The sequence below is a fragment of the Dromiciops gliroides genome, chromosome 1 (assembly GCF_019393635.1).
Source record: "Dromiciops gliroides isolate mDroGli1 chromosome 1, mDroGli1.pri, whole genome shotgun sequence".
In the NCBI taxonomy this organism is placed as follows: Eukaryota; Metazoa; Chordata; class Mammalia; order Microbiotheria; family Microbiotheriidae; genus Dromiciops; species Dromiciops gliroides.
In genome coordinates this window covers 207,285,183-207,299,334 of record NC_057861.1, presented here as the reverse complement: position 1 = coordinate 207,299,334, position 14,152 = coordinate 207,285,183, and the positions used below count along the sequence as shown (strand labels likewise).

Sequence of the window (14,152 nt, the reverse complement as noted above, 5' to 3'; positions counted from 1 at the left end):
ACAAATGAATAAACTTAAGCTAAGGGTGATTAAATGACTTGCCCTTTGTCATAATTGGAATGACGCCACCTGCTGGAGACTTACTGTAGAAAAGCTCTGCCATGAGGTGAAGGTCTCTGAGGGCAAGACCATGTGTCTTTTCTTTGGCATCAGGAAGTGACGTTTGCGTGTGGGAGGAAGAAGGGGGAGCCTGGCGCTCTGACTCTTGCTCTTTCCTGAGGACTCCGGTGGAGAAGGGAGCTAGAAATGCGCTCTCCCTTAAACAGATAGATGAATGTAGGCCTTTCTCTCTATATATACCAAATTCTTATTCTCCTTAATAAATGCTTAAAAGCCTAACTCTTGCTAAAGCTTATAATTTATTGTGACCACTCATTAGATATTTTAGACAGTATAGCTAAAATTTTAGCCCCTTAACACCTTTGTCAATAGGCTAGTAAAAACAAGAATTAAAACTGAAACCAAGGCCTACTGACTGTAAGGCCAATGTTATTCAATTTAATTCAACTCAATTCAATTAACATATAAATATAGGTGACACAGTAGATAGAGTTGGCCTTGGGACTAGGAAGGCTTAGCCTAAGTCTTTCCTCTGACACATACTAGCTATCTGACTTTGGCAAAACACATCTTCCCATTGCCCCAAATAATATTCTAATATGAGTTTGATGAATATATTAGCAAGTGAAGAAAATCTACAAAATGGAATTTCATTGAACTGATGAGATTAGAGGTCTGCTACAAAAAAACAAAACAAAACAAAAAACTATCTGTAAAAAGTCAGTTAAGTCTAGCTCACTATTATTTTTTTAGAAATGTGCAAATCAGAGCAGCTAGGTGTACTTAGTGGATAGAGCACTGGCCCTGATTCAGGAGTACCTAAGTTCAAATCAGGCCTCAGACACTTGACACTTACTAGCTATGTGACCCTGGGCAAGTCACTTGACCCCAATTGCCTCACAAAAAAAAAGAAAGAAAGAAAGAAAGAAAGAAAGAAAGAAAGAAAGAAAGAAAGAAAGAAAGAAAGAAATGTGCAAGTCCAGGTAAATGGGGTTTTGTAGGTCAAATGGACTGTACATGTTTAAGCAACATGACATTGATTTGAAAATGTTCTCAATGCTTCTGCCTCACAAGTTCCTATATCTGATTAGCATATTCTTCAAACTTAAATAATGCTAATTCATGCCCCATTCCCTGGGGTCATGTTCTCTTAATATAAATATGTTCTTAGGTGCCCTTGTTCTTCAGTTGTTTTCAGTCACGTCCAACTTTTTGTGACCTGATTTGGGGTTTCTTGACAAAGACATAAAAGTGATTTGCCATTTCTTTCTCCAGCTCATTTTACAGATGAGGAAACTGAGGCAAACAGGGTTAAGTGACTTGCCCAGGGTCATAATATTACACAGCTATTAAGTGTCTGAGGCTAAATTTGAACTCAAGCCAACAAAGTCTTCCTGATTCTAGGCCCAGCATTCTATCTACTATGTCACCTCTGCCTATTAACACACTTACATATTAATCTGGGGATCTTCTGGAAGCTAACTCAAAAGGACTAACTAATGATGGGAATTTCAGAAATTATGTCAAATTAATAGAGGAAAAAATTTAAGGTGAAGTAAAGCCTTTCAGAGTTTCTTATGTGAAACAAAAATCACAACTAATTAAGCTGCCTATATAATAACTAACCCTATGGGTATGAACTGCTTTTACAATAAGATTACACAAGAAATCACAGGTAAATAGTTGGTGGTAAATGTTTCATAACATACCATATGTCCATTCTTGATACTTCATCAAACAAAAGAAGACAGAATAAGGCAGCCACTTCTGTCACAATGGCTGAATCCTTTGGAATATCAAGGCAACTAAAGATTCAAAATGCAAAATGATCCATCAGATATTTTTAATTAAAATAGAACACTTTACAAATACATATAGATCTTTACATCTGAAATGAAGACACATACTACAAAAGTCACATAATTGATCAATTTCTGAAATTCAGGAAATGTGCAAATGGGGGAAAAAAGTATCGTTATGAAATATATTAGTGTCTGAAATTTGATTTGACGCAGATAATCAGACTAGCCTACTTGCTATTCCACATATATATCATTTCATCTCCTGTTTCTCTGCCTTGGTCCAAGTGCTCTCCCTATCCTGGAAAACTCTCTCCTTTCTCATCTTCACCCTTTGGAATCCCTGACTCCTTCCAAGGCTCAATTGAAGGACCAATCCCAACAAAAGCACCTTTTTCCTCCCTATATGTCAGTGCACTCCTTACCACCAAAATAAAAAATGTAGTATGTGCTTGGATTTTTTTGTATTTTCTTAACTACATACATACCATGACTGTTTATAGGTATTCATTAAATGCTTGTCAAATGAATTCTTGGGCACAGGAACAGCTTAAAAGATAAAGGGGACCTTAAAGGTCTAACCCTCTTATTATATAGAGGAGAAAACTAAATCCCTGAAAAGTCAAATGACTTGCCCAAGGTCACAATAACAGTAAATGACAAAGCAGTTCTAGGTAAATAGGAGCAGTAACTTCAGTTTTTAATGACATATAATTATTCATTCATCATCAATTGATTAACTGATTTTGGCAAATCAATTAAATTCTAAGTAATTTTTTTTCTCTCTGAAATATAGCCTCATCTTGTCACTGAATACAAATATTACACACACACACACACACACACACACACACACACACACAACACACCAGATTTTGCTGACAGTGTGGCAAATACCCTGGCCACAATATCTGTGGAAAGTAGTTTCATAGCTTTGCCACTCAATATAGCTCTGCCTACTATTCCTATTTGCTACTTCAAACAGAAATATAGTAGAGTTCCACATAAAAAGGAACTGAGACCAACCCAAATATCCAAATTAGCAAAGGCCCATAAACCCAGGGTTTAAAAGAAATTAAATCAGGCATAAAGAAAATCACTTATGAATGAGCTAAAAATAAGAAAAATTCTAAGATCAATATAATATTACCACTATAGTATTTCAGGCTATTGTCATTAAGGAGTAATGTAATATCCTTCCATAATATCTAATGTATTCATCATTGCATAAAAGACTACTAAAAATGTCAGAATTTAGTCTCAATTTTCATAAGCCTTCATATTTCTGAACCTATGTATAAGGAATGTTTTACTTTTACCAAAAATGTTTAGAAAGACCTAAGACTTTTCTCCCTAAATGCATAAAACATTAAAATTAGAGATTAATAATAAGATCTGGAACCACCTGCTTAGCTTGAACTGCATTTTATCCATATCAAATACCTAGAAATTGATAAGCCTATGAACGTTAAGGTATCTAATATAAACACCTCTTGTTTTAGATGAGGAGGAAATAGAATATATTGACCTTATCCAGTAGGAAAAAAAAAAGAATATTATAAAATGAAGGCTCATGGGTGAGTAAATTGCCCGCGAAAGGTATCAGGCTAAGCTATTCAAAGCTGATTTCATAGATTCCTCCTTATGAATAAATGATAAAAGCAGAAGCTATAGCACTTGCCAAGCACTTTATAAAGATTAATTAATGTTCATAGATCATTCTGAAAGGTATACAAGCTTCCAATTTTACAGGTGTGATACATGATACTAATGCTTGTCTAATGAGATAATGCACCAGAGAATACAGGATCTGATGACAGAAACAAAACAAACAATGAATGGGTGTTACAGAAGAGACTGCAGTAACAAGGAGCTGCAGTGGTGATTCTTATATGCATGGACTCTACTTAAATGTCAGGACACCAGATGGTACATATACAAGAAGTACAAAGCATCCTCATGGGTTACAACTTTTAATAGATCAAAGGCCAACACACTAAAAGTACTCAACTTAATAATGGGATTAGAATTTTAAAATTCATGAAATACAATATGTCATTTTTTAAAATTACTAATGTCTCCTAAGACTTTTTAGAAAATCAGGCATTTTTCATTATTAGGAGTCCAAAATTGCCCTAAACATGTGTGAGATTTTAAAAATTATTTATATTTATACACACATATATATGTACATAAAAATAGTAGACATAGTTCACATATTTACGTTAATAAGTGTTTGTGTATATTTTTATGTATATATATGTACATGTAGATATATGTTAAAAAGGGAAACAATTGTTAATCAATAAATCTCTCTAACCAATAAGTGACATACATGTTTTGATAAGAGCTTTTTAGATCACCTCTGAATAACAGGTAGAAGACAGAAGACTCCTGTGAAAGAGACAGACGCTTAACTGAATCAGCAGTCAGAAGTTTTCTTAAGATCGTAAGGCATGGTAATATCATACATTCCATTTCCTAGTCAAAAATAAAAGGCAGAGTAATTTTATTTTCATATATTCTAGTAAGAGTAAATAAACCAATTCAATATTACATAATATAAGGCTTTTTCATCAAAACTAAGAAAAATGTAAACAAACTTTACTTAATTATGTTTAATGGGGTTGACATAATTTCCATAAAGGAGAACATTCAGTTGTGTTTATAGGTAAATCTGATTAATAAAATAATCACTATCTAAAAGTTACAATTTTGCTCTGCTTTTATGACTTGGGGTTTGGGGGAGGAAAGGAATAAAGTTTAGAGATAGTGGGTAAGGGAAACTTACCTCACCATCTTTCTTACACATTATTTAAAACAAAAAATATGTTATCACTTAAATTCCATCTTGTTCACTACATTATGCATTTTCATATCTACAAAAGAAGGAAAATTTATAAAAATTCAACAAACTGTAAAAAAATGACAAAGTCAAAAATAACTGTCTTATTCAGAATTTATTGTCATTAACTCCTCATTTAACCTTAATTAAAATGTTCTAAAAGTTTATTATAGCATTTTTCAAAGGAATAAAAGTTAAATTCCTCTTTTAAATATGCTTTGCTATTCTGAGTTCTTAAGTGAACAGATGTACAAGATTTTAATATTTTTGTTAAGAACAACTGAAATGTAGAGCTAGTGAATAATATAAAAACAGTCTGTAGCTACTTTAAAAATTAAGGTCAAATCTTAATATCTAAACCTAAAAATAACTTTCATATAAAACTTCGGAGTTCTTATTTGAACTTGTAAATGCTACTATCATCATAAATTAATTATGCTTCTCAGAAAAAAGAAACAAATCTCATATTCATAATTTTTCAGTATATATTTTTGTTGTCTATTTGTTCCCTACTTCTCATATATTTCATCTATAAATGATGATATTATTTTATTAGCCTGTTTCACAGTTCTATCCACACTCTTGCTATTTCTAGAAATCAGGTTATCTCAACTGAAGTCACATCAGTTTATCATCTTTAGTTACTACTTAAGATCAATTTGCTAATAAAGATAAGTGGCTAAATGTCACAAAAAATATACAAAATGTATACTGCTATATTGGCCATGTAGTGACCCAGTCTCACTCAATATTTCACAGAATGAAAGCTGTCTTTGTCTTCTAATTCCTGGCTTCTTTGGGATTACAAAACTGACCAAAAGTTGCCAGAGGTTGTAAAGTGGTAACTGAGGTGTTCTGGATTCTAACACAGGAATTAAACCAGGTTCCAGAGTCTGAAATATGTCTAGATAAAGGGTTCTTTACCTTTTTTGTGTCACTTTTTGACAATCTTATGATTGTGTCACTTTTTGACAATCTTATGAAACCTATAGACCCCTTCTTGGGAACAGTGTTTTTCAATGCATAAATACACAGGATTATAAAGGAACCAATTATACTGCTTTCAAAATATTAAAAAGAGTAAGTTCACAGAGTCCCAGTGAAGAACACCTTATATAGATGAAGTACAAATTAGTGTCATAATTTCAATTTACTTCTTAACATGCCAAATCAAGCTTTTCATTGGATTATTTGGTACTGAGCTGTACCTCCCAAGAACATTGTAGACCCTCCCCCCCAACATGAAGCATATTATACTACTTTTATTTATTTTCTTGAATATTTCCCAAGTACATGTAAAAAAAGTTTTAACAATCATTTTTAAAATTTTGATTTCCAAATTCTCTCACTCTCTCACCTCCCTCCTTGAGAAGGCAAGCAATTTGATTTTGAGTACAAATTTTATGTCATGCAAACATTTTCATATTAGCCATGTTGCACAAAAACACAAACAAAATAAAAGAATAAAGATAAGAAATTTCTTTAAGTATACTTTAATCACATCCCCAAAAGAGCAAAAAGACCTATTTGTATAAAAATACTTATAGCAGCTCTTTTGTGTGTGCAAAGACTTGGAAATCAAAGGAATGCCCATCAATTGGGGGAAGGCTAAACAAACTATGGTATATGATGGCAATGGAATATTATTGTCCTATAAGAAATGATGAGCAGGATGACTTCAGAAAGCCTGGAAAGCATCTATGAAAATGATGTATTGTGAAGTGAGAAGAACCAAGAGAACATTTTGCACAGAGACAGCAATACTGTTTGATGAAGAACTGTGAATGACTTGACTATTCTCAATGATTACAATGATCCAAGACAATCCCAAAGGACTATTGATGAAACAAACTATCCACCTCCAAAGAAAGAAATTATATTGATGAACAGACTGAAGCATGCTCCTTTCACTTTCTTTTAATTTTTTCTTTAATCAAGTTTGCTTGTACTAAATGACAAGTTATGGTAATGTTTTACATAATCATACATGTATAACCCATATATGATTATTTTGTTGCCTCAGAGCAAAAAGAGGAGGGAGGGAAAGAGGGATAAAAATTGGGAACCCAAAACTATAAATAAAATGTTTATAATTTTTTCTAAAAGTATGCTTTAATCTGCATTTACAATTCAATAATTCTCTTTCTGGGGGTATACATATATAAATCTTAAGGTATACACCAGTATTCAGATTTTTGTCAAAATTTCAAAAAATTTTATTTAGAGGCATCAATTTGCCTACTGTTAGGCCAAAGGGAAAAACAGAAAACAAAAGGGGTCTGAAAAATCCACCAATTAGACCTTGTAATAAGAAAAAACTTACACTCAGAATATTAAAATATATATGATTAAAATATCTGTATAATGTCAAGGCCTATTACAAAGGCTGGAAATTTTAGTTGCTTTAAAAAAAGAGTATTTTGCAAAGTGAAGAAGGATTTTCATTTTCTATGAGGAGATCTCATCAAATTAAAAATGTACATGTCAATATTACCTTAGTTTTTTCCTGATAGAATGTTCTAGTAATGAAGCATTAACAAGTATTGACTACAGAAGGTGTGGTATAGTGAAAAGAGTATTGGCTCTGGAGCCGAGAGGGCCTGGGGTCAAACCCTACCTCTGATTCTTACTACTTGTGTGACTTAAGTCAAGTAATTTAAATTCCCTCGGCCTCAGTTTCATCATCTGTAAAGTGAGAGGGTTTGTACCAGATGGCCATCTGATGGTCCCTCCCAGCTCTAGATCTATATACAAATGAACAGATTGAGCTTCAGAATTTCAGAATTATCTTTAGTTGCAGGAAGCAATTTATATCTGGGATAGAAATCTTCCTTAGAAACACTATAAAAAATGATACCAACTTTTAACAGTATTGAAGAATTATTCTCAAGAGACAGGAGTGATATAAATGCTAAGTAACTAATAATATCTAATATGAAGAAAGAGAATATCAGGTGACAACTAAGCTACGAAAAAAATCTTACTAGCTGCCTCAAAATCAATTCATAAAAATGCACAACACATCAACTCACATAATTTCCTATCTAAATCTACTAAGAAATAGATGAATTGATGAAATTCTCCACTATCATGTGTCAAAATGGGAATCACATTGTCCCAAACAAGTTTAACAAAAACACACAGTCTAGTATCAAAATGGCAGTACAATTTTAGGGGGGGAAAAAAGATTCATTAAATGATTTTTTAGAAGTAGAAATAAGCTCCAGACAACAGCAATATGAAAACTAACTCACCAGAATTTCATTAATCATTTCCCCAAGATATAGTTACCTTGAACAATTATAGCTAATTGCTCTAATGCCGACTTCCTCAAAGATAGGTCAACAACATCTGAAGTAAAGACATCATACAATTTTTCAACAGCCTCCACCTGAGAAACAAAATTTATTTACATTATACACATTTAAAATTCTAAAATACAACTTTAATAATTATCCTACAAGCAACATTTTTTTGAAATCTACTTTTCTCTCAAAGTCACTCAATTTCATATTAATTTTATATACTTCTAAATTACAGTCCCCTTATTATTAGAAAACATTAAACATCTATTGCATTTTTACATTATGTTGTGTTGTTATAGGACACGGTTCTAACTTTTTGATCCAAGACAAAACAAAGTTATGCTTCTTCCTTCTGCTTATCTTCCAAATGTCTACTTCACTTAGTGTAAATAACTGGTATATTATGTTGGCTAGAAAGTGCTTTGAATAACATTTTCTAAATATCCTGTTAATTTATTTTTTAAATTTCATCTTCAAAATCCAATAATGATACTCCTATCACAAAAATAATATGCTTTTTTCCCATCAGAGACTATACTACTAGAGGCAGAAATAATATAGGAATATAGGACATCCAGCCCTCACTTGTCCTCACCAAGGTAGTTGGAGGCTCCCTGAGGTCAAGGAAAAGACCATGGACTGCCCATTCTTACAACTCTTCTCAGAGGATTAAACAGAGTTTACCTACAGAGTAGGCATTTTCCCAAGGTTTTGTAAAAAGGATAGGTTTAAAGATCAGGAGGACATAGAATGACTAAAGGACTTACTGCTGAGACAGAAAGAGAACAAAAAGGGGAGACAAACTGAAAATTTGAAAAGCTCAGGCTAAGATTTTCCCTCCTTACTCTAAATTGAAAGCAACAAACAAAAGCTGAATTTCCAAATTTTTTTTCATACATCTTTGAATGCAGAAAACTCTAGTGTGTGTAATTTATTAGGGTTTTTTTGGTCACTTACTTTTATTGTTGGTTTGTTTTGTTTTGTTTTGTTTTTAAACAGCCTACTTCCTCATGAAGAAGTTTAATTCCCAGAGGACATATTAATCAAGATGTCACTATATTCTCTGACTTTTAATACAAAGGTGATGGTAGAAAGTTGCTTTTCCTCTAATAGCTACTACTACCACCGCTAGATGAGTATAGATTTTTAAGCTTAATAATAACTCACTTTCCACATACACAAAAATATTTATAGTTTCACTTTCTATGGTAGCAAAGAACTGGAATTAAAATAGATGCCCATTGATTGGGGAAGGGCTAAACAAATTGTAAAAAATAACTATAATAGAATATCACTTTGCCATAAGAAACAATAAATTTGATATATATTGAGAAGCACAGAAAAACTTATATGAACTGATGCAAAGTGAAGCAAAGCTATGAAAGCAATACCAACAACCACAAATCAGTTGTAACTGAATATTATAAAATTATGAAGAATAAGCTTGGTCCTAAAGAAGTCAAGACTGGCCGCCTTCCTCTACAATGGTAAGGATTCAATGTTGTGGAATTTTCTATATGATATCAAATATTTTAAATATTCCGATTGGTTTGTTGATTTATTTCCTCATCTCACAAAAAAATCTCTTTGGTAGAAAGTATACATCTCTGGGAGAGGAGAGGGTTCTAAATACAGGGGAAAATTTGAATGATGTGGAAAAGCAAAGGGTAATCAATAAAGACATAATATTTTTTAAAAAGTTTGTAAAAATCTCTAGGAATAACTCTTAATAGCCCATCTCAAAATGGCCCTATGATATAGATAATAAAAGTACTGCTATCCTTCTCTGAAGTTAAAGGAGATTAAGTAATTTAACAGCTTGACATACCTTGATATCATCTCCCATGATTACCACCTTTATTCCAGTCTCTGAGAAGGATAACATTTCTCTTAACCAAGAGCATTCTCTCATGATTCCTTTCACCTTTGTATTCTCCAATAAATTGTTTGGTTCACTATTATCCTCCTCACCCCTATAATCTTCAGGTTTTCCCTGACTATTAGTTCCTACTTCCCTACAAAAACATCCAAATTTTCATCCTTAAAAAAATATCCCTAGATCCCCCATCCCTGATTAGCTATACACCTAGATCCCACAATGGCACTTCCACTTTCTCTACTGCCAAATCAAATGGACTCTTCAATTCTCTTCATTATTGACCTCTTTAGCATTTGACACTGTTGACCACTTTCTCTTCCTGAACATGTGTTTCTCTAAGCTTCTGTGTTGATGTTCTCTCCCAGTTCTTCTCCAACCTATCTTATTGCTCCTTCTCATTCTCCTTTATTGCATCATCACCTATGATTTATGTAACACCCATTGTGTTAACTGTGGGTAGCCATCAAGGCTCTGCTCTGGGTCTTCTCTTCTCCATACTCTCTCACTTGGTGACCTCATGATCTCTAATAAGTTTAACTATCATCTCTAGACAATTCTGTGTATAGGTGTGCATATATACATACAAAATGATATATAACATATATTATATATATATGTAATATCATAAGATAGAGATACAGAAATATATCTAAGATATATCTAGATAGCTATACAGACAGACAGAAAGACAGATAGATCCATTCTTACTCTCTCACTTGAACTTGAGGACTCCATTACTAACTGCCTACTTGACATTTCAAATTGGATGTCCTAAAGGCATCTCAAACTCAGCACGTACAAAATAGAAGTCACGTTTCCCCCCACTCCTCTACTTCTCTATAATTATCAAGGGCACCTCCATCTTCCCAGTAATAGAGGTTCACAAAATCACTGTCATGTTCAACTATTAACTCTCACATCAATATAAATTAGTTCTCAAATACTGTTCTATCTCCATAACATTTCTTGTCTATGTTCTGTTCTTTCCTAACTCCACCATACCATGATGCCTTTAAGCATGGTTTATTAAGCACTTATCTTACTAAGTTCTCCGAGGCTCTCCCAGAATCTCTTGAGACCAACAGGTCATACTAGCAAGGTGATTAGAAATATAGTCTATAATCACAGAACAAATTATCTTCTCTGAAAAGTTAATATGCCTATGTAAATGTCAAACTCACAATCTTGAACTCATTAGAACCATTCTCTATCCAAAATAACTACCTGGCAAGAGATAAGAAATAATACAGAATTAAAATGAAACCAAATATATTCAGGTAATTTCAAAAGACAAAATTATACTTAATATCTCTCACAAAAATCAAAATAATTATCCCCTTATATGTTTAAACTAACTTTATAATGCTAAATCCTAATAGTTAAATTCTTCCATTGAGTTTCTTCACAGATATCTTAAATGAGCAGGTTAGTTATATGGTGTAAATGGATCATTTATTTGGATTCTGGTTTTCAAATTCTAATTTGAAAGAAAGTTTTCATGAAATGTCAAAACACTGTCCATTCTACCAAAGTTATTAACCTATCAGTAGAGTATGAAAAAATGGACAGGAATTAGCCATTCTTTACCCTTAAAGAGTCCAAGAAGTGAAATGACATAAATTGGAAGGATTGACCAGGCATTTTAAAAAGCCTACATGATAGGGGCAGCTAAGTGGTACAGTGGATAGAGCACTGGCCCTGGAGTCAGGAGGACCTGAATTCAAATCCAGTCTCATATAATTGATACTTACTAGTTGTGTGACCCTAGGCAAGTCACTTAACCGCGATTGCCTCAAACATCCAGGGCCATCTCTAGTCATCCTAATATATATCTTTTACATTTTGATCCCAGATGGCTCTGGAGGAGACAATGAGGCTGGTGACTTTGCATAGCCCTGCTTCAATTAAATCCAATTCACTACAAGTCATGATATCACTTCCTGATGTCATGGTCCTCTTCCAGAATGAAGGACAAACAACAACAACCCACATGACAATACTATCTATGTATAATATGGAAACATAAACAGTATTGCAGAATATAACCACACATAATATGTACATAGCAATTACAAATTAGTTATTTTATTTTCTTTATGAGGATTCACTTGTTTTTCCTTAGTCTGAATGACAACCTATTGCTATTAGTTCTTTATTACAGCAAATAAGTATCTTGAATAATGGTCAGAATCCCTCATATTCTCTGAGATTATAAAACTCTACACTGATTAATCTTAGTGTTCCTAGCACAGTACCCTAGCACATTGTCCACTGGCCCTGAGACTGCTAAATTTAAAAGACTCAGTGAATCTCTAACCTATCTTCCGTAGGATTTATATGAAGTAGAAATGCAATGAAATACATATCCCCTGTGCTTTAAGGTCTGGAAGTCCTCCATAAAGCAGAATGCCAAGATAAACATAGTCATAATATCCTACTTATCACTCTTCCATATACATGGTATAGTGTCAACGAAAATCATGTAAAAGGCAAACTATTCTCTATATATAAAAATATAAGAACCTTAGAATAGATAATAATGGAAAATAAAGCTGGATTAAAAATACAATTAACTCTTGATTTCCTAAAAGGGTAGGCAGTGACATGTTTGACCCATAACAGATAACACAACAACTAATTTCAGAATGCATTTAAATCACTGTTTCAGATTTACCTTTCAAATTCTTATCTACTTAAAGTAACATTACGATTAATTTTGGCATACCAAATGAATACCCACAGAAAGGAAACACAAAGTATTCTATCTGGCCAGTCTGTAATTTTGTAAATGTCATGAATAACTTTCCTCCAACATACATAAACAAAAGCTAAACAATACAATATAAGCAGATGGCATCAAAAAGATATTTGATTCACCTTGATAAATTGGTTGTCTCGTGTCATCCAATATGAGATCACTAGGCTTTTCTACAATAAATAACTTGGTGACTTTAGAGAGAAGATTGGCATCTATGAAAGGACGCTTTGTGCTTCTCCCTTCTTCATTATTAGTTGAAATGCTAAAAAGCTTTATTGACCTTGTCCGTACCCTAAGGACACCAAAAATATTATTATAAATATGTGCTTGTCTACCCAAAATTATATATTAAAACATAAAATATCACAGTTACGAAAGGGTTTATAAACATTCATAAAGGGAAGTGCCTATTTTCCCGATTACTAACATGCAGTTAGAAGAACTTCAGTATATTTATCTTGAACAGGGACTGTTAAATTACAACTGTGTCAGCATTGTGGTTTCTGTGACCCTTCTTACTTATGCAAATGAGGACATGTTTGCTTCTTAGAATTGTGTAATTACAAATGCCATCTCTCCCAGGTGAATGTAAATGAACTGATATTGCTTGCTAGGAAATATGTAGGTACGTACAAACATTATACATAGCTACAATTAATAATAAGGCCTTTTCTCCCATTGTTAGGATCTTTGTGTACTAGAAATTTATTGTCCCCTCCAACAGAGAACCTAAGTTAGCATTCTTATGTAAAATACCCAAGAGGGGAAAAAAGTGTTAAGTGCCTCCATTAGGCCTTTGATCTTCACCAGACAGACCAATCTAAGGACCTCTCCAGGAGGGCCAGGCACTTTAAAATTGGCTGTCTATCAATGCAGTCTTTATTCTTTCTGCTTTCTTTTCTATTTCACTCCTAAATCTAGCAAGGTTTAGTCCTACTTTCTCCAACTCTACAGAATAGCACCAAACTGGCGCTTAAATGGCTCCATCACACCTAAGGTCATAAAAGAGCTCTTCTACATTCACCTTCTTGGCCAATTTGAGTAAATAAGGAAAACGTTCTACTTTCTAATCCCATAATCTCAAATCCCTCAAATAATTAATGTTCAAAAATCCCAAATCAGAGTTCTAAACATAGCAGAAACAGATATCACCTAGCTCCCCAATTTCCTAGACCCTCCCCCAAAGAGAAAGTATCTCTAATGTACATCAGAGAAAGTACACTTCCCATACAAAAAGGGAAAGCTGTTAAGCCCTCTAGAAGGCGCTGCCATTCCATCAACCTAAGCTAGATAGACTTGAAGAAATACAGCACACACACCCCCTTATGTCTCCAGTTGGTCCTAACAAATATTCTTTAATAAATCACTTTTGGACACATGTTTTGTTCATAGGTTTCTTACTATTCTTCTCTCTAGTGCAGATGCCAGGTTACTATATCCTCACTTCTTTGGAGAGGCATTTACTGCCAAATGAAAGAATTAAAATGGATAGGAGAAACTGATCAA

General features: G+C 33.4%; 1 protein-coding gene across 1 annotated transcript in view; it reads right to left on the bottom strand.

Annotated features, from left to right (window-relative positions):
- Positions 1 to 14,152, bottom strand: part of RTTN (rotatin) — a 251,719-nt gene that overhangs the window by 154,746 nt on the left and 82,821 nt on the right. Inside the window, 9 exon segments of the mRNA XM_043993343.1 lie at positions 1,770 to 1,851; positions 1,854 to 1,865; positions 4,223 to 4,340; positions 4,651 to 4,669; positions 4,671 to 4,702; positions 4,704 to 4,738; positions 7,996 to 8,089; positions 10,115 to 10,119; positions 12,766 to 12,938. Coding sequence (XP_043849278.1) covers positions 1,770 to 1,851; positions 1,854 to 1,865; positions 4,223 to 4,340; positions 4,651 to 4,669; positions 4,671 to 4,702; positions 4,704 to 4,738; positions 7,996 to 8,089; positions 10,115 to 10,119; positions 12,766 to 12,938 — 570 coding nt within the window.